The sequence below is a fragment of the Lepidochelys kempii genome, chromosome 14 (assembly GCF_965140285.1).
Source record: "Lepidochelys kempii isolate rLepKem1 chromosome 14, rLepKem1.hap1, whole genome shotgun sequence".
Taxonomy (NCBI): domain Eukaryota; kingdom Metazoa; phylum Chordata; order Testudines; family Cheloniidae; genus Lepidochelys; species Lepidochelys kempii.
In genome coordinates, this window is record NC_136393.1 from 15,847,451 (window position 1) to 15,865,920 (window position 18,470).

Below are 18,470 nucleotides of genomic sequence, written 5' to 3' on the forward strand. Positions count from 1 at the left end.
CACTCACTGACAACAGGGGGGCGGGGATTAAATAAAAGGTCAGTTTAAGTGTCAGAATTAAAAAAAAAAAAAATCAGAGCAAGTTTCCTCCCCACCAAGCCTTCTCTCCATCACCAAAGAAGAGCGACTCTCCTTCCCCTAGAGAGGAGGGCTTCAGAGCAATCTGGGGCACATTGACTTTCCAGGCCCATTGTCATGGACAGAGGCTGTCTTTCTGTTCCCTGCATGTACAGCTCCTAGCACAGTGCAGCTGTGAGCCATGACTGGGCTCCTAGGTGCTGCCTTAATACAAATAATAGCAGCAAATGTCATGGTGACTCAGACAGGCCACACCCCTGCAAACACACAGCATGAGCAGTCCCTCTGGAGTTAATGGGACTATGTGCACCTGGAGGATTTGGCCTGGGCATCAGTGCTAGTAGGATTCGGGGTTGCGTATGGGGTTTTGGACACATCTGGTCACAACTGCTGCTTGCTCAGAATCCACCATTTTCAGCCCATTAAACATAATCTGCATCAACCTACCTACAGCCGGGGAGCAATGCACCAAGTCTCCCATGGGATTCCTCTCATGCCTCCAGTTGCTCATGTGTGTAAGAGTTTGCGAGATTGGATCCCAGCCCAGGGTAGTTACACAGTGCCAGTCTCTCAAATTTCTGTGTGCTGGAATCCAGTGACTAGGCCAGCCATTGATATCAGGCCATTTTTATTTCTCTAGTATCAGGTCAGTTGTATAAATATCTCCTGCTGGACAGTCAGTTTTCTGTGTGTTTGCTTTTAAGGTTTGAAAACACCACACCCCTGGTTGGCTTCGAAGCAAGCAGAGCAATGAGATACAGGCCTTTTCCTTCTCATGTCGTCCCAAACCCTTTCTGCTGTGGGTGTGAGACAGATTCCTTCCCTCCCTCTCTGAGTCAGCCCCCCTGGCCTGGCACCTTGCATGCCCCAGGCCAAAATCACTGCTGGCGGAGGCGGGTGCTGCTCCATTGAAGCCAATAGCCGCCAGTGTTGAATATGGCCATCTGCTATTCATGTTCTTCCGAGCATGGGAGCTGGTGTGACAGGGGACAGTGCAGCCTCAGCAGAGGGCAGGAGGCAAATGGCCAGCCAGTGTCAGGAAGGGTGCCCCCTTCCATGGCTGCTCCAGATGCCACCCAGGTGAAGGGAGTTGGACAGGGGCTCTGTGGAGAGCCAGAGCTATGGGGCGGTACCCAGGCTAAGGAGCTAGGTGATTTGCTGCTTAACTTTTGTCCTCCTGAACAGGGAAAAATAAAAGCTATATGGAGACCTGGATCCCCAAAATTCTGCCACTTCTCCCCCCTCCCATTCCCCTTGCAGCCCAGGTCTCCCTGCAGGGCAGAGCCTCCCTCCCAGCCTTCACCCTAACTGGCTCATTTTCCTCCCACCCGAGTCTTTGAGCTTCCTCCCAAGTCAGGCAGCCCTGCTGCTCCAGCTCCCTTCTCCCTTCTGCAGCCCTGCCCGCCCAACCCTGGGGTCCAGCTCGCATGGACCCTGCCTGAGCCAACCTCTGCGAGGGAGTGATTGGACATTGACATGGAAGCATGATGGTGGATGGAAAGCCGGGCAGGAGAGCGTTTGCAGCAGGGGCTGCTTGAGGTGAGCACAGATGGGGCAGTAGGGGCCTAGTGAACTCACTCCCCACCTTTTTCCTGCGGACTCCCTTCCTCCCATGCAGATCCAGTGGGATGCCCCAATCTCCACAGTTGGATGCGGGGTGGGGAAGAAAGAAGCACTAACCCTAGAGCAGGGGTGGCCAGCCTGAGAAGGAGCCAGAATTTACCAATGTACATTGCCAAAGAGCCACAGTAATACGTCAGCAGCTCCTCAGCAGCTCCCCCCACCACCTTCCCCTCCCTCCCCGCACTTCCGGATCAGCTGTTTCATGGCGTGCAGGAGGCTCTGGGGGGGAAGTGGGGCGGACTAAGGGCAGTGCAGGCTCGGGGGGGGGCAGGGCCTGTGGCAGAGCGAGGGGTTGAGCAGTGAGCACCCCCCGGCACACTGGAATGTTGACACCTGTGGCTGCAGCCCTGGAGTTGGTACCTAGACAAGGAGACGCATATTAACTTCTGAAGAGCCTCATGTGGCTCCGGAGCCACCCCTGACCTGGAGGGAAACAGGATGGTCAGAGAAGGAAGCTGAGGCAAGGGGGGGAATCTGAATTCAGTCTCAGCTTTGTCTGCAAATCCACCTTGCTGGCCCAAGCCACAGGGCTGTTCAAGGAGTTGCCCTGGGGCAGAGCAACATCTTCCACAGGCAGGGAGCAGCCCTGGGGTAGTGCCAGGGCTCAGAGAGGCACTGTCTGGGACGAGCTCACGGACCAGGAGGCATCTTTCCTGAGCAGGACATGTTTGCTAAGAGGGGTGGGTGAGGGGGTGATTGATTGCCCCAGAGCCATGAGGGATGGGTTTGGGACAGGTGTGAGCGGAATATGGACAGAGGGGGTTTATAATGGACCCTTTGGGAGCTAGGAGACAGGGCGTAGCTGCCTTGTATTGATGCACAGACATGGCATGGCTCAGGGAGTGGCAACGGAGGCTTCCCCACTCATGCACCTCTGTCCACTGTGAAGTAGGGGGGCAGGCGGGAGACCGCGTTCAGGCTTCAGGCCCATTCAGCCTTTACCATCTCCAGTGAGGCTGCCAACACGGGCACCAAGTCAGGCCAGCTGCGGTGGTGGTATTTTGGGATGTGGATACCTGGCCGCTGGGAACGGGATCAGGGTCAAACTCATTTCAAACAGGGCAGCTGGAGAGGGAAATTACCTGTGAGAGTCCAGCAGCGACAGCAGAGTCATTGGGCCAAATCCACTCCTGGTGTAAAGTGGATGTGGGTAGGGGACTTCCCTGGAGATTTAGTACATCAATACTTCCGTGAGCCTCTCTGCTGAGCATCACCCAGGGCCCTGATACCAGACACCCGCTAGCTGCAAGAGAACAACAAATCTTTATCCTGGAAAAGGTACCGAGCCAACGCCCCCTAGAGGTCACTTCACCACGTGGCTGGGAGATGAAGCTGTGCAGGCGGGAAGGGAGCTGTGGAGGACGCGGATGGGATGAGGGGCAGGCTGACAGGCTGGACTGGTCGGCCATTGCTTTCAACCGCTCGGTGGCCTGTCAAAGCAGGGTAACAGCACCGGCGCTACACAACACTCCCGTGCCACCCAGCACGGCACAGCCTCACCCTTCAGCGCAGCCTAGTTTGAGTGATGGGGAAGAGCAAAGTCCTGGCCAGTTAAAGGAACAGCCCCATGCTGCCCAGTGCAGGGGCTGCTGGAGCGGATAGTTGTTTTGTGGGGTATAAGGTTCCTTTTCTTTTTTTTCCTTTTCTTTTTTTTTTTTTTAAACTCTTACATTTCCAAACCACGCTGGCTGAAATGAAGAAACACATTCATCTCCCTCGGGGAGTCCATCAGCCGAGACAAGGACACACACAGAAGGGATGGGACGGGGCCCCTGGGGAGGCACATGGCCAGGCCAGGGGGATGGGAAGCTCACCCTACTGCTGCCCACATTGGGTCTGGTTGGTGGATAGCTAGAACTTCCTCCTCCAGGCTGTCTGGCGATCCAGCACCTTTCACCAGGCCTGAGCTCCCAGGCGAACTCTCACAGCATTAGAAAATGGAGCTTTATTGCAGACGGGGACTTTTAAAAACAAGTAGAACCCAACCATGGGAATTGACTGTCCCTGGAGCAGAGGGAAAAGTCCACTTCCCTCTCATCCCCCACCCCTGCTGTGCTCTGAATGTTCTGAGTCCCCAAACCCCTCCCGCACCCTGCCTCTTCCCACCCCGTTCTGCCCCCTCCCCAGCCTCTTCCTGCCCCCGCTCCTCCCCAGTGCCTCCTGCAGGCAGCTGAACAGCTGATGGAGGAGGGCGGGAGGTGCTGGGAGGGAGGGGGAGGAGGCAGAGCTGATCCGGGAGGCTGCCGGTGGGTGCTGAGCACCCACTGGTTTTTTTACGTGGCTGCTCCAGGGCTAGAGCACCATGGAGTCGGTGCCTATGCAAGGGCTCCTCTCTGACAGCAACTGCTCTGCAGAACAAAAAGCAGGAGGTGACCGTCCAAGGTTCTGGGAGGCAGAGAAAGTGAGGGTTGGGAGACCAAGCTGTGCTATCTCCCCTCCTGCCACCATCTCATCAGAGCCTCCCAAACAGCAGCCCTTTCACTGGTGCCACCACAGGACCCTAACTTCTCCCTGTTACGTCACGGGGGCTGGAGACAGGCAATGCCATCCACACGCAACAAGACTGATGCCAGGTGCCTTGTGACTCCCACTAGCTTCAGCTCTTCCACCAGGGGATCCTTGTGACAGGTAAGGAAGCAGGTCTCCTGCCACCCAACTCTAATTTACATATGGCTGAACTACTTGGGCAATTTTCATTCCAGTCATGTTTCTGTGCTTTTCAGGCTCCCTGCCTCATCTGCCCGTCTTTAATTCATTGCAACCCCGTCGCCTCGGCCCTGTCAAACCAACTGCATTGTGACACCTCCCGTCCTGGCTGTAGCTTTAGTAGGCTGCCCACCGAATAAAGCCAGGCAGCTGGCTGCAAGATAGGATACGCCCCGCTGGCTATGGCTTGGCTTCTGCATCCCAGCTGCTGGCTCAGTTCTGTTGGCAAAGGGTGACAGTTCTGCCTTCGCAGAGCCAGAAGACTGGGTAGAGGGGCTCAGTGAAGACACAGTGGAAAGAGTGGAGGAGCTTCATCTTGTCCCCGATGCCATAGAACGTCAGGACGCCTGTGCCATAGTCCAGGCTGACTCCGAGGCATTTGTACAAGGGCTCCATGATCTTATGTGACTGGCCCTCGTGCCATGCCAAGTAGCAGTCCTCCCGGATCTGCAGCCCCCAGGACAATCCATCCAGCCCGATGCTGAAGGAGCGACCAGCTTGCTTCTTCCTCTGGATTTTCTTGTATGTCACACCTAGGATGATGGAGTGGCTGGAGATCCTGACTTCCCAGTAGTGGCGGCCTTGGCTATAGCTTTGGCTGCACAGAACCTGCCACAGCTCAAACCTGTCGGCATGATCCTGACAAAGGCCATCAGGAGAATGAGTGTGCTTGGCCTTTTGGTTCTGATTGGACAGCTGCAGGTACTTATTGGCTGTGTCTGGGTCGAAGGTCAAATTTTGATGATCTGTGGGCAACATGGACATCCACAGTGTAAACCAGGGGGACTAAAACAATTTAATTTTCCTTTAACCTTGCTCCTCCCCAACCCCCACCCCCTGCCTATGTCAGGAGTCCAGCCCGGGCATCCCTCAGCTATGTAAAATTCTCTGAAGATGGAAAACGCAAAGCCCGTTTGGGTGGAAGAAGCGATTTTGAGGGTAAGGCACAGGACTGGGAGTCATGAGTGTTCCTGGCTCTTGCATGGGCACACCGTGTGACTTCGGGCAAGTCACATCCCCTCCCCATGCCTCAGTTTCCCCAGCAGTAAAATGGGAATAGAGATACTCAGGGGGGTATCAGGAGGTTAAATTAATGAATTCTTGCAAAGTGCTTTGAGATCCTCTGAGAGGAGGAGGAAGAGGATGCTGCCAGTGGCCTTCTGCCAGCACTGTCTTTGTTCTGGTACTAAGAACTATTTCACAGCATTTCCCACTATCCCCAGCATTTCCCAGTAGATGCACTGACCCCTGTTGGGGTGCTACTGCTCCCCAGTCATTGGAGTCCTGCCTGGAGATAACCTTGCTCAGTTAGCTCCTATGGACCTTTATTTATTAATAATAAATAACATTATTACAATTAATAATGTTTCAAACATTATATGGCACTGCTTATTAACACATCTCTTTACAGACATTAACCAATCCCTGTAACAGCCCTGCGCTGTAAGTATTAATGATTGATCTTCCAGGCACTGTGGTGATGGGTATATTAGAAACGTGTGTAGTAAATACTAATATCCCTGTTTTATAGATGGGGAAGCTGGGGTGGAGAGGGTTAAAAGGGCATTCTAGGAATTGGCATCAGAGCTGAGAACAGAAGCCAGAAGTTCCTGGCTCTCAGCCCCTTGCTCAGACCACTGGGCTATGTCCCTTTCTCAGAGGGCCGGGTTTTCATTGTGGACCCGGGCACAATAGTCCGCACTGCCCATTATTTGAAAGCAGGAGCTAAACAAGCCAAACTGGAGACCGTCTGATAGACCCAGCGGGGTGATTGTTCAGAGGGAAAAGATGTAAAGCGATAACATCCAGGGAGACACAAAGTTCTTAAAACAAGGGAGCAGAGTCCAGGAGACTGCCCAGATCAATTAAGATTTGAGGCAGGGTGGGTTGGGGAGGGTCAAATGTACTGGGAGGGTGCTACCCCTTTCCCCTATGTCTGGAGCAGCTCTCTGTGGACTGGCTGCCCCTTCACTTCAATTCTATGCTGTGCCCTGAGGCATGCAGTTCAGATGTGACCAGCCAAGACAAATCCCCGCTCTGTGCCAGGAGCCTGGCAGCTGCTTGCAGTGATTGAACTTCTCAGCACTCCCCTGGGAAAGTTCTGTGCCTAAATATGGCTGGGCGGGAGCAGGCACCTGATGCTTGCCAGGGAGAGAAGCGGGGTGGGGTGGAGGGGGTGATGGATGACTGAAATCCCTGCCCCTTTGTGAGGCAACCGAGTATTCTGATCCCCTATTGTTAGGGCAGCTGAGATAACAGCAGTGCCCAAACTCACCCAGGAAGCCCGTGTCAGAGGCAGGGGTAAAATCCAGATCACTTTTGCCACACAAAGCCATCCTGCCTAGGGATTGCAGATTTTCCTCTAAAATGGTAACTCTTTGGAGCCTCTTTCAGAGCCCCCTGAGGCACGGCCTTGGCTTGCTAAGTTGCTATATTGTTAACAGTCCAAGAAGGAAACACCAGTCCCCTTCATAGGTTACAGGCACACTTTCCTACTCTTCCCACCCAGCCGCATGGCCGGCTCCCAGCACGTGTTATTCTGAGCTGCACTCAGACCCAGAACTGCCTCACCCCTCAGAAGCTCCGCTCTTAATTCACACTCGGGCAGAGCTGGACCTGCCTTCACCACAGCAAGCGCCTTTGGCTCTGTTGACTCTGCAGAGCAAAAGAGAAAGGGAAAGCTCTAGATACAAGGAGGGAACTGTTCCCACAGACAGAGGCATCTGGGCGGGATTTCACAAGCACAGCCCGGCTCTGACGCTCAGTCGCAGCCACCCATCTGTGTCTGTGTCTCTGTCTCTGCGGTGGGAGGAAGGAAACGAGGGTTTAACAAAAACTCCAGCTCTGTCACTCTGATGTTCTTACAGCCAAGGGAGTGGGTCCAGCTAGGCCTGCCAGGGAGCCCATGTCTATATGCAAGAGCCCCAGTGCATGCAGTAAAGCAGACCCTGATCAGAGCTAAACTGGGGAGCTGGAATCAATCTCCTGACCCCCTAAGAACTGGCACATCCCATTACATCTCCTGGCCCCGCCCCACCCAGCCTGCTTGTCTGAGGGGATGGATGGCCCAGTGGTCAGGATGCCAACCTGGGACTTTGGAGGGAGACCTGGGTCAGTTCCCTGCTCTGCTACACGCTCCCTGTGTGATCTTGGGCAAGTCACTTAATCTACTCACAGGGGTGCCACGATTCTAAATCCATTAGTGGGTGTGATGCTAAAGTAATGGATGCTAAGCACCGGACACCAACTTGTTCTGTTATGTCTTGTTCTGTCATCTGCCTGTTATGTCTTTCAGACTGTCATCTGCTATTTGTTTGTACAGCACCTAGCACAACGGGGCCCAACCTTCAGGCTACTGCAGTAGATCTGGTAACAAAAACCTGGCCAAGCCAACAAGGGGCCCCTCTAGTGCCACGTGTGGGGGTAGGGGGGGATTCTTGTGATATGAATGGTGAGACGTCCCCTCCACCACGCCCCCTTGCACGTTGGCCCAACATATCTACAGCAGTTCCACTGCAGAGAGGTGATTTATACAGGCAGGGGTGGGACAGTGACTTGGTGTCCAGCTCGGCAGTGGGGGGAAGGTCCCCAAGGGAAGAGCTTACCTTTGGTTTCAGCATCAGCCGCCTTTGGGTTCAGAGAGTTGGGCAAATCCTCCAGCAAAAGCTTAGAGACCTTGGTGAGGATCTTAGCAGTGGGATCCACCGTGCTGGCCACATTGAACTCAACAGCTGGCAAAACTCCCAGGCTGCCCGGAGAAGGGAGCAGCAGGAATTCCTGCATGGGACAGGAAGAGGAGAGGAAATGCAGCACATACCGGCATTCAGATCTGAGGCTCAATGGCACAACAGCTCAGAAACCCCCTTCTCACGAAGGCACAGTCATCATGTCCCCTGGCTTCTGCATCCATTTCCCCAAGTCATCTGCTCCAGGAACTCTCTGCTACTTCATGGTGCTGAACGGCTTGTCCTGGGCTACTTCGGTAGCTCAGCTGTGTTCAGCTGCACCCACTGCTCCTATCACGGTCAGAATGGGTGATGTTCCTCTGTACAGGGGCCTTTATGGAGTAGCACTGGGGTCGAACAGTCTAATTAGGGTTGCCAGGTGTCCGGTTTTCAACTGGAAAGTTCGGCTGAAAAGGGAACCTGGCAGTGTCCAGTCAGCAGTGCTGACTGGACACGAAAAGTCCTGTTACCCACAGTAACTGGCCTCCACCTCCATAGGGCGGGATGCACAGCAGTTGCAGCTGGAGCCTGGCGGAGTTGCTCATGGACAGAAGTGGCTGGCTGCTCCCAGCTGGCTCCAGCCTCTCTGGCAGAGAGGGGGTGTGTGTGTGTGATCTTATCTGCCCCAATTTCCCCACCCCGGCCGCTTGCTCTGGGGGCCAACTCCCCCCCTTTGCCACAATTGGGCGGGCGGGAAGGCTCCATGTCAGCTCCTCCCAGCCCAGCTCTGCAGGTGGCAGGTGAGTCCCAGAACAGGGGAGGAGTGAGCAGGGGCAGGGCCTGGGGAAGAGGTGGGCCAGGGGTGAGGCAGGGTGCCCAGTTTTCAGCAGTTAGAAAGTTGGCAACCCTAAAATGAATCCTTTTCCTTCTCCCACAGGCCTCTAACCATTTCCATTGCCCTCATCTGGATCTTTCTGTATTGTCTGGAAAGGGAGGGACCCAAACTGAACACAGCACCCCAAGCAAGGATATGTTGTCAGCTTATAACATCAAAAAGAACGGGAGTACTTGTGTCACCTTAGCGACTAACAAATTTATTTGAGCATAAGCTTTTGTGAGCTACAGCTCAAATAGTCTCTAAGGTGCCACAAGTCCTCCTGTTCTTTTTGCGGATACAGACTAACACGGCTGCTACTCTGAAGCTTGTAACATGGCATTCCATAGAATTAGTTACATCATTTGCATGCCTCAATGCCTCATGCAGTCCTCTAGGGGGAGCTCACGCGCACCATCTTCCGGCAAGAAGGTGTTTCCCAGGAGCAGCTGCAGCAAAGCTGAAGAGCACCGAGCATGGGCATGGGGTTGCTTCGGTTCTGCCCGCACACCCGTGCACAAGAGTCCTTTATAAACCACCAGAGGAGGGCAGAGATGCAATTTCTCAGAGTTCAGGCCCCACTGTGTCAAGGGCACTCGCGGAAGAAGGTTGGATTCGGCTGACAATGGGCCCCTTTCAGCTGCAAACAGACTCTGGATCCTGATTGAAAAGTGCGGGGCTGTTCTGTACTTGGATTTGACTTTCACTCCTTGGAAAAGTGGGGGCTATTCATAAACCGCTGGATCCTTGCCCAGGGTCACGTTTCGGGCACACCAATGTTTCAGAGTCAGGAATTCGATTAGGCCCATCTCTAGTCCATACTCTACGTTAAAATTGCCAGCCAACCACTTTATAGACTCAGACTCAGTTTCCACTGTGCGCGTGTAGGAAAGGGAGAGATGGGTGTGTGTGTGGGGGGGGGAGTTGTCTCTAACATGGTTCTGGCTGGACATAGTGTAGAGGGTCTAGGAACACAAGAACAGCCAGACTGGGTCAGATGAATGGTCCACCTAGCCCACTATCCTGTCTTCTGACTGTGGCCAATGCCAGGTGCTCAGAGGGAATTAATAGAACAGGCAATCAATGAGTGAGCCATCCCCAGTCGTCCACTCCCAGCTCTGAAAGTCAGAGGCTAGAGACATCCAGAGCATGGGGTTGCATCCCTGCCCATCTTGGCTGATGGGCATTAATGGACCTATCCTCCACACACCTGAGGCTCTCTTCGTGAGCAGATGTTATGTACCCTCTTAGCTAGCTTTGAGACTGGTTCAGCTGCCTGTGTGGACAGGGCATTATACACAAAGTGAAATTGCCTTTGGCCTACACGTGGCCAGGCCAATGGCCACAGGGTAGTCGTAGCTCCCCCACTCATGGCTGGGCGGACATCAATACCTCTAGGAATTTCATGTCGTCCACACAGGTCAGCAGCTCCTGGGCCTTTTGCTGGTGTTGGGTGAGCATGGCCAGATGATCCTGCAGCTGGCTCCAGTTCTCCTCCACTTGCCCTAGGGCAGTGGCCTGCTCTTGCTCTATCTTGTCCACGGCCCCCCTCTTGCACTCCTCCAGCTCTTTCATCAGGTGGGCAAACTTCTGCAAAATCCCCGATTTCAGCCTCTCTGAAGAATCCTGGGTAGAAAAAAAAAATCATTGGAAATGATGAAACAAAGAATTGACGTTACAGCAGTTGCGTGGCTTCCTCCCCGAGCCCTATCCAGAGGGAGAAGCAGTTGGCGCCAGCCCCTGGCATCCCAGCTGTGGGGAGGGGTGACTGCCTTTGCCTTACTACCTTTATGGTGCCAGTTTGTTCCTCCAGTTTGTAGATCTCCTCCTCGGTCTTTACGGTCTCCTCCTGGGTTTTCGCCAGAGACTCTTCTAAAAGGACCTGCAAAAGAGGCCAGATCCCGAAGTGTAATGTGAGACAATATTCAGTGCCACAGGTAGTGGGCAAACTGCCCCTCTGATCTCCCCATGTTCTCGTCACCTGGAATCACGCGATTCTCCCACTCTCAGACTAGGCTCTGGGCTCCAGTCCCCTGTGATCAACCAGGACTTGGCTCAGAGCCTGCAGCTCAGGTCCCTCGAGAGCACAGACAGTGGTCAATGCAGTGACCAAACAGCCTCCTTACAGCACAGGAGGCTAAAAGCATTTACGAGAAAACAGATCTTAAACACCACAGAACAGCCCAGAGTGGACCCGTCTCTGGCTTTGCTCTGAGGCTCACCATTGCCTGGCTCTGTGAAGGCCCAATGTCTTACTTAGACCCCCTCCTCAGTCTCTCTCTCTGTCACCCTGTCTCCCTGGACAGCTTCTGACAGTAACCTGGCTCCTCCTTTCCAAAGACGGGCTTTTTGACTGCCTCATGTCCTTTGGCTCCCTAGTTTCCAGCCTGGCAGAATGAGGCTTGTGGCTTGCTGGAGATATGATCATGGGCAGCAAGTATCAAAGGCTGGGGAAGGTGGAGTCTCCCCAGACAGTCCTGCATGGCTCTGCCCACTAGGGTGACCAGATGTCCCGATTTTATAGGGACAGTCCTGATATTTGGGGCTTTTTCTCATATAAGCTCCTATTACCTCCCACCCCCATCCCGATTTTTCACACTTGCTATCTGGTTAGCCTACTGCCCACGCTTCATCCCCAGACCTCTCCTGCTTCCTGCCACTCTCTGCTGCAGCTCTTCCTTTCCCCGTGGCCAGGGCTGGGGCTAGTGGGGGATGGCCTGTGGCCAGGGACTCTGGGCAACTGGAGCTGGTGCTCGTGTCGCCTGCTTAGTGCTCTGGCGCTCGGGATCACACTGCCTGCCCGGTGCTCGGGCTGGGGTAGGGCTGTCAACTTTCTAATCGCACAAAACCGAACACCCTTACCCTGCCCGCCCCTTCCCTGAGGCTCCGCCCCATTCCACCCGTTCCCTGAGGCCCCACCCCTACTCACTCCATCCCCCCTTCCTCTGTCGTTCACTCTCCCCAACCCTCACTCACTTGCTCATTTTCACTGGGCTGGGGCAGGGGGTTGGGATGCAGGAGTCGGTGAGGGCTCCAGGATTGGGCCAGAAATGAGGGGTTCAGGGTACAGAAGGGGGCTCCAGGCTGGGGAGTGGGGTATGGGAGAGGTGAAAGCTTTGGCTGGGGGTGCGGGCTCTGGGGTGGGGCTGGGAATAAGGCGTTTGGAGTGTGGGAGGGGGTTCCAAGCTGGGGCTGAGGGGTTAGGGTGCGCTGGGGGTGCAGGGGGGAGCTCAGGGCTGAAACCAGGGGGTTGTGGCATGGGAGGGGGTGTGGGCTCTGGGAGGGGGCAAGAAATGAGGGATTCAGGGTGCGGGAGGGGGCTCCAGGCTGGGGCAGGGGTTTAGGGTGTTTACCTCGGGCGGCTCCCTGGAAGCAGCGACGTCCCTCGGTTCCAAGGCAGAAGCATGGCCAGGCGTCTCTGCGCACTGCCTTCACCTGCAGGCACCCACCCCCACAGCTTCCACTGGCCACAATTCCCAGCCAAAGGGAGCTGTGGTGCTGGCACTCAGGATGGGGGCAGCGCCTCCACCTAGGAGCCGAGGGACATGTTGCCACTTCTGGGGAACCACGCAGAGCCAGGTAGGGAGTCTGCCTTAGCCTTGCTGTGCCGCCGGCCAGACTTTTGACGGCCCAGTCAGCGGTGCTGACCCAAGCCACCAAGGTCCCTTTTTAACTGGGTGTTCCGGTTGAAAACCGGACATCTAGCAACCCTAGCTGGGGGTGGGGGGCACACTGCCTGCCTGGCCCTCCAGGACTGGGGAAGGGTGGGGGGCTAGCTTCCTCAAGCCCGCGGTTCACCTGCCACCCATGGACAGGATCCAGTTTGCAATGGTGTCTTCCAAGTGTGTGCCTGGGCCTGTTCACAGGTTCTGGTGTGTGTCTTTCCTGTGTGCCCTGCCCACAGCCCCCCATTGAGTTTCCCCGATACATTCAAACAGGACTTTCTAACAACCCACCACAGCAGTACAGTAACTTTACCTCATTGATCAGCTCGCTTCCAATAACCACCCATTACTATCCATCAGTGTGCACAGAATAACACGTGCCCCTGCCACCCAGGGCACCCTCAGCACTTTGACAACATTTATCCCCTTTGCAAATATCCATATACCCTGCACAGATCCCCCAGCAAACCCCACTCCCCAGCAAAAGCTCCCACAGCCTTTCACATCCTCCTTTATTCCACCCTCCTGAGCAATGGGGATATTTATCTCTTTTCCAGCACTTTGGGTGCACGGGTCTCAAAGCACCTCACAAAGGAAGGTAAGTATCAGCATTCTAATTTTACAGCGGGGGAAACTGAGGCACGGAGGGGGAAGGGCATTGTCCTGGGTCACATGGGAACAGAATGCAGGTCTCTGAAGAGGGCTACCTGACCTAGAAACCCTTTTATTTCCCTTCTGCAAATTCTCCTAGCTCCACCTTACACACACACTCAGAGGAAACGGCTCAGCTTGGATGCCGCGTACTGGCTACAGCACTGTGTTGCTAAAAGGCAGCACCAGGCAATAGGAATTTGGACACAGTCCTTCCACCTGTGCAAGCCTGGGTCTCTCCCCTGATGTCCTAGGCAGCAGGTGCATCCAACCAGCAGAGGACTCTGATCCCTAAATAAAACTTATTCCTTTGGCCATGGCTTAACACCCCATCACAGTCAAACCTCCTCAGCTTGGTGCTGCGTATGCTCTAAGGTCTGTTGCGTCTCCCTGTACAGCTCGGGACTTGGTGCGCGCGCACATGGAAGCTGGGAGGAAGACCAGGAGCTGGTTTCCAGACAGCATACCAGCCATATTAACTATTTAGTGTCCAAACACGCTGTAATAGCTGCCAGTTCTGCTGAGCCTTGGTCTAGTTAAAATATGCGAATACTTTACGCTTGTATCTCTTTCTCCTTTCATCCAAGGGTCATCAGAGAGGGGCATGGATTCACTGCCTCTTTTACAGACAGGGAACCTGAGGCATGCAGAGGGTAAACGACTTAGCCAAGGCCACACAGCCCCACAAGCCAGGGTCAGGAATAGCATCCCAGGCACCAAACTTCTGCTTCAACGAGGAGAGCACACTCACCCACCCTCCCACCTGCAGGACTGACACAGAGGCAGGCAGGAGAGCTGATCTCTCTCGCCATGGCCCTGCAGACTGGGAGCAGATCACAGGGGAGACCTACCTCCTTTCTCTTGCGCTCCTCCTCAAACAGGACCCTGTGGTGGTCCCGGCACTCCTTCACTGTGCACACGCAGCAGATGCACATTTTGTCCTCTTGGCAGTACAGCTCCAGGGGCCGCCCATGCCTGGAGCACCTCGCTCCGTTGGCGGGGGTTTTCCTCTCGGTGCTGGAGGCCTGCACTTCCCCAGACCTGATCAGTTCCACCACACTGCAAAGGGCGACGTTCTTCCTGAGCTCCTGCCGCTTCTCGAAGTGTTGCCTGCAGTCGGGGCAGGTGTAGTCCTTCTTGTCCGGAGAAGCCTCCTTCTCTTCCTTATCCCAGTGGTTGTTGATACACTTCATGCAGAAGTTGTGCCCACAGGGCATGGTCACCGCTGTCCCAAACATCTCCAGGCAGATGGAGCAGACCAGCTTCTCCTCCAACTTCCGGGGACCTTGAGAGGCCATCCTGATGAGGCAGAGAAGGAACTCACAGACAGCAGCGTGCGAGGAGGCTAGGACAGAGCTACGTATCACAGAGAGGAGGGACGGGCACAGAGATGGCACAGAGCCAAGCAAGCTCTTAAAGAGACACACAGGCCAGCTGCATTGTGGTTTATCAATGCATGTTCTCAGCTCTCTCAAGTGGGTTTTGTGGTTTTCATATCCCGCAACTCCACAGCCTGCCGGCTGCCTGGGTGTCTGAAAAAGCTGTCTTCACTCAGCAGTGTGCTGCTGGCTAATTTTTTGGAGTCCCTTGTTTTCTGTTTAGCCTTTGACGGGAGTCTCAGCTTTCAGCCTGAATGTCTATTTTCTCCAAGGCCACAGGCAGGCCACCCCTGACCTGGGGACAAGGACAGGGATGTCTTTTACAATCCAGGCATCCCTGCATCCCCTCACCACCCACTTTTCTGTTACAGGGACCACAATCTGGGCCCCTGTCAGAGCCCTTGGCAAACCAGAGAGGACATACCTGAGGTCCACTTAGACACTCTCCATGTGTTTTCAATGCAGCACTCCTGCCCCCTGCTGGTGTGAGGAAGCTGAGCCTGGCAAAACCAAATTTCCTGCACAGAGCATCTCTAGCCATACATAACCCTAGCACTGGTCAGGTGCCTTGATCACTGGGGACTGATTGCTAGCAAAGCTGAAATGTACCATGCGTTTCAATGCAGCTTCATAACAGGATGTTGCATTTCCCCCATGTTCCGTCAATACGGGAAGGCAGAGCTCCTGCAAAAGGTTGCGTCATGCATTTGGGAGATCATTGCAAAGCCTAACCTCGGGGCAATCCCTCCCACCCCGCCCCCATAATAACAAAGCACAGCAGTGCAGATCACTAACTCGGAGGCACTGCCTCGACTGAGCGTGGGCCCCAAATTCACTAACAAGTGGAATTACTGAACCTAGGTAACAAAACAGCCTGTGTTCTACTGGGACCCTATGATCTTTCTGCTGTTACCACTTTAATTTTCTCCGGGGAGGAGTCAGAGGGGGAATGGTGCAGACAGAGCTGCTGGTGCATGATGCAAGGCACTTCCCCCTCCTGCCATGAGATCAAGGCCATAACACATGCCAGCAGCTGTACATTCTTGCTGTTTTGCTCCTAAGTGCCTTCAGGCTGCAAGATCTCTCAGCGAGGGCTCCGCTTGGTTTGTTAGGGTGTGACCACACTGCCTATGTTACAGCATGGCTGCGGCTGGCGCTGGGACGTGGGCAGTGTAGTCACGCTCTGTCGCGGGGGGAGAGCTTCACTTGCTTGGTTTCCTTACTACTTCTTATATTTGCACACAGTGCTCTGGAAATAATAAAAAGCCAGTTGCCTCTGTATGGTACTCAGAGGCTAGCTGCTTTGTCCTTTACCCTCCAGGCCACACGGCTCTTCACGAGTTAACGTGCGGCTCCTGGTACAGGCACCGACTCCGGGGCTGGAGCTACGGGCGCCAACTTTCCAATGTGCCGGGGGGTGCTCACTGCTCAACCCCTGGCTCTGCCACAGGCCCTGCCCCCACTCCACCCCTTCCTGCCCCCTCCCCTGAGCCCGCGCTGCCCTCGCTCCTTCCCCCTCGCCAGGAAGCAGCTAATCAGGAGGTGCAGGGAGGGAGGGATGGAGCAGGGAGGCACTGATCAGCAGGACTGCTGGTGGGTGGGAGGCTCTAGGAGCAGGGCGGGTGCGAAGCTGATGAGGGGCTGCTGCCGTATTACTGTGGCTCTTTGGCAATATACATTGGTAAATTCTGGCTCTTTCTCAGGCTCAGGTTGGCCACCCCTGCTCCAGGTAATCATTAACTTGCCCCCCATCCCCTTTCCGCCTAGCACCAGGAGTTCACACTCCACCCCCATCTGAACTCCCCCACACCTCACCCCCCAACCCCCGCCCAAGCTGCGGCTGGGAATCACTGTCCCCCTCCCAAACACCCCCCCCCACGGTGTTTCTCCTTCCACAATCAATATTTGCAGAGGCTGAGCTGAAAAACCCAGGGCTCCTTGCCAACCTCAGGACATCAAAAATCATGAGATTTTTAAAGAAAAAGATTACATGGTATTGTGAATTTTTTGTCCCATCTTTTGATTGTTGAACTCCCCCTGCCTGACCCCCGTGTGTGTGTGCACAATTAGTGTTGCCCACCCTCCCAAATTTACTGGGACAGGCAATTTTAGCCCTTGTGCAGGAGCTCCTTCCACCCATCTAACCCACCTCCTGCCCAGCAATTAATCTGGTCCCCATCAGTTCACACACCCCACCCCCAGTTTTGCCAGCTTCACCTCTGCTCCGTGGCTGCAGCTGGGAGGGGGCATATCCAGGGGCTCGTCATCTCCCTTTGCCCTAGGCCGGCTGGTAGCAGGGAGGTACCAGAAGAGCTGTCCCCATTGCTCAAAGGAGAGGAAAGGGGGACACCCCCCCCCCCCCGCAGCTCCCTCTTCTGAAAATGTTTGGGTTGCTGGAGGAGGGGGAAAGAGCTCTTCCTGCAGCGGTTCTGATTGGCTGCTCAGCTCCAGGTTGGGCAATGGGGACAGGCAGCCACTCCAAAGTCTCAAATGCACAACTGGGCTGGAGAGTCTGACATCTAGGGTGACTGGCTCCAGCCCCAGCCAGAATTCTGCCCCTTGCAAAACCAGTGGCAACGCCATACACAGAGACCCCCAGTCCTTCTCCTACCAGGGTCAATATTTGCAGAGGTTGAGCTGAAAAACCCAGAGTTTGTTATAAACAGTCCCTGATTTCCCCCACCACCACTCCATACTCCAGGGGGCTGCTTCCCTCCCCACCTACCCCCTCTATGTCCCTGCTCCCTACTCTTCCCCCCAGGCCTCCACTCTCCCCCCTAAAGACCTCTCTCTGAGGCTCTTATTTCTGCAAGACTCCAGGCTACACAGACTCCCCACATATCAAGTAAGCTGCTGCCTGTACTCTCCCTGCAGCACCAGGTGGTCTGTGGTTTGATTTAGAGGAAAATCAGGCCAATCGTATCCCAATACAGACAGAGAGTGGCCAATAAACTCCCTGTGCTCCCTCAGCAGCCGTGCCCCACCCTCAGAGAGGTATTGCACTCTGAGCAGAGATTTGTAGGCTGCCTGAGGCGGCAGAAAGAAGAAATCCCAGGGCAGCCTGCTGGCCCGGCCGTTGGTGCATCCATCGTTGTGGCACAGAAGTAGTTATGGAGAAGGGCAGATACTCAGCCACTAAATGTCTTTTGTCGGTACTCTTACTCCTTTAACAAGAGGGATACCTCAGATACAGTGACAGGCAGCCCCTGTGAACAGAAGCTATTGCAGGGAATATGCAGCTGGAGTCCTGGAGAGTTGGAGCAGGGGTGTTGATATTATGGGGGGGTGGGGGGGTTAATTTAAGGTTGGGGATAGGTGCTGGAGTCAGAGTACTGGTGATTGGAAGGCACCGTGTATCTACACAGCAGACGCACTGCTGCCTGTGATGTAAGCATCCCGTACCCACTGGCGTGCCAACGGGTCTCAGCCCAAACCCAGGCAGATTTGAGTTCTGGTTTTGATCCATATCTACTAACAACATACAGACCTCGTCCATGGCCTACGAGGAAGGAGGTGAGTTTGGACCATACCTGGAGTTTGTGTTCTCTTCATTTGGGGGTAGGACCCAGCCCCTTCACTCCCATTCTCAAACTCGAGGCAGCCTGGTCATCCTAATGTGACCTCTATTTCAAACCCCCGCTGTACCAGCATTTCCTCCCACATGGCAGTGACCAAGAGGGGCGGGGGAGTGAGGGTCCAGAGCAGCAAGAGGCTGCCGTTCAGCATCGAGCATTGATCCCATCAGTCCTGAAATGCACAAAGAACCCAATACATTTCGAACTGCTGCATTAGCTGCTGGCAGGATCCCTGTGGGTTCCCCAAAGCTGAT

At 54.7% G+C, this 18,470-nt stretch overlaps 1 protein-coding gene across 4 annotated transcripts; it reads right to left on the bottom strand.

The window, feature by feature from the left end:
* Window positions 1-4: 4 nt before the first annotated feature.
* On the bottom strand, window positions 5-18,424 carry TRIM65 (tripartite motif containing 65). 4 transcript variants are annotated; one of them, XR_012154915.2, is made up of 8 exons: window positions 18,172-18,423; window positions 14,114-14,936; window positions 10,733-10,828; window positions 10,339-10,572; window positions 8,013-8,184; window positions 6,979-7,062; window positions 2,784-5,153; window positions 8-2,061 (listed from the first exon to the last, which is right to left on the bottom strand). XR_012154915.2 is itself a non-coding variant. In XM_073311634.2 (7 exons), the coding sequence occupies exons 2-7, from the start codon at window positions 14,558-14,560 to the stop codon at window positions 4,621-4,623; spliced, it is 1,566 nt and encodes a 521-aa protein (XP_073167735.1). In that variant the 5' UTR covers window positions 14,561-14,936; window positions 18,172-18,423; the 3' UTR covers window positions 5-4,620. The 4 variants fall into 4 exon arrangements, 3 of the variants coding, with proteins under 3 accessions (XP_073167735.1, XP_073167738.1, XP_073167736.1); XM_073311634.2 differs by having other exon boundaries at window positions 5-5,153; XM_073311637.2 differs by lacking the exon at window positions 18,172-18,423 and adding an exon at window positions 15,080-15,383 and having other exon boundaries at window positions 5-5,153; window positions 14,114-14,565.
* Window positions 18,425-18,470: the final 46 nt, after the last annotated feature.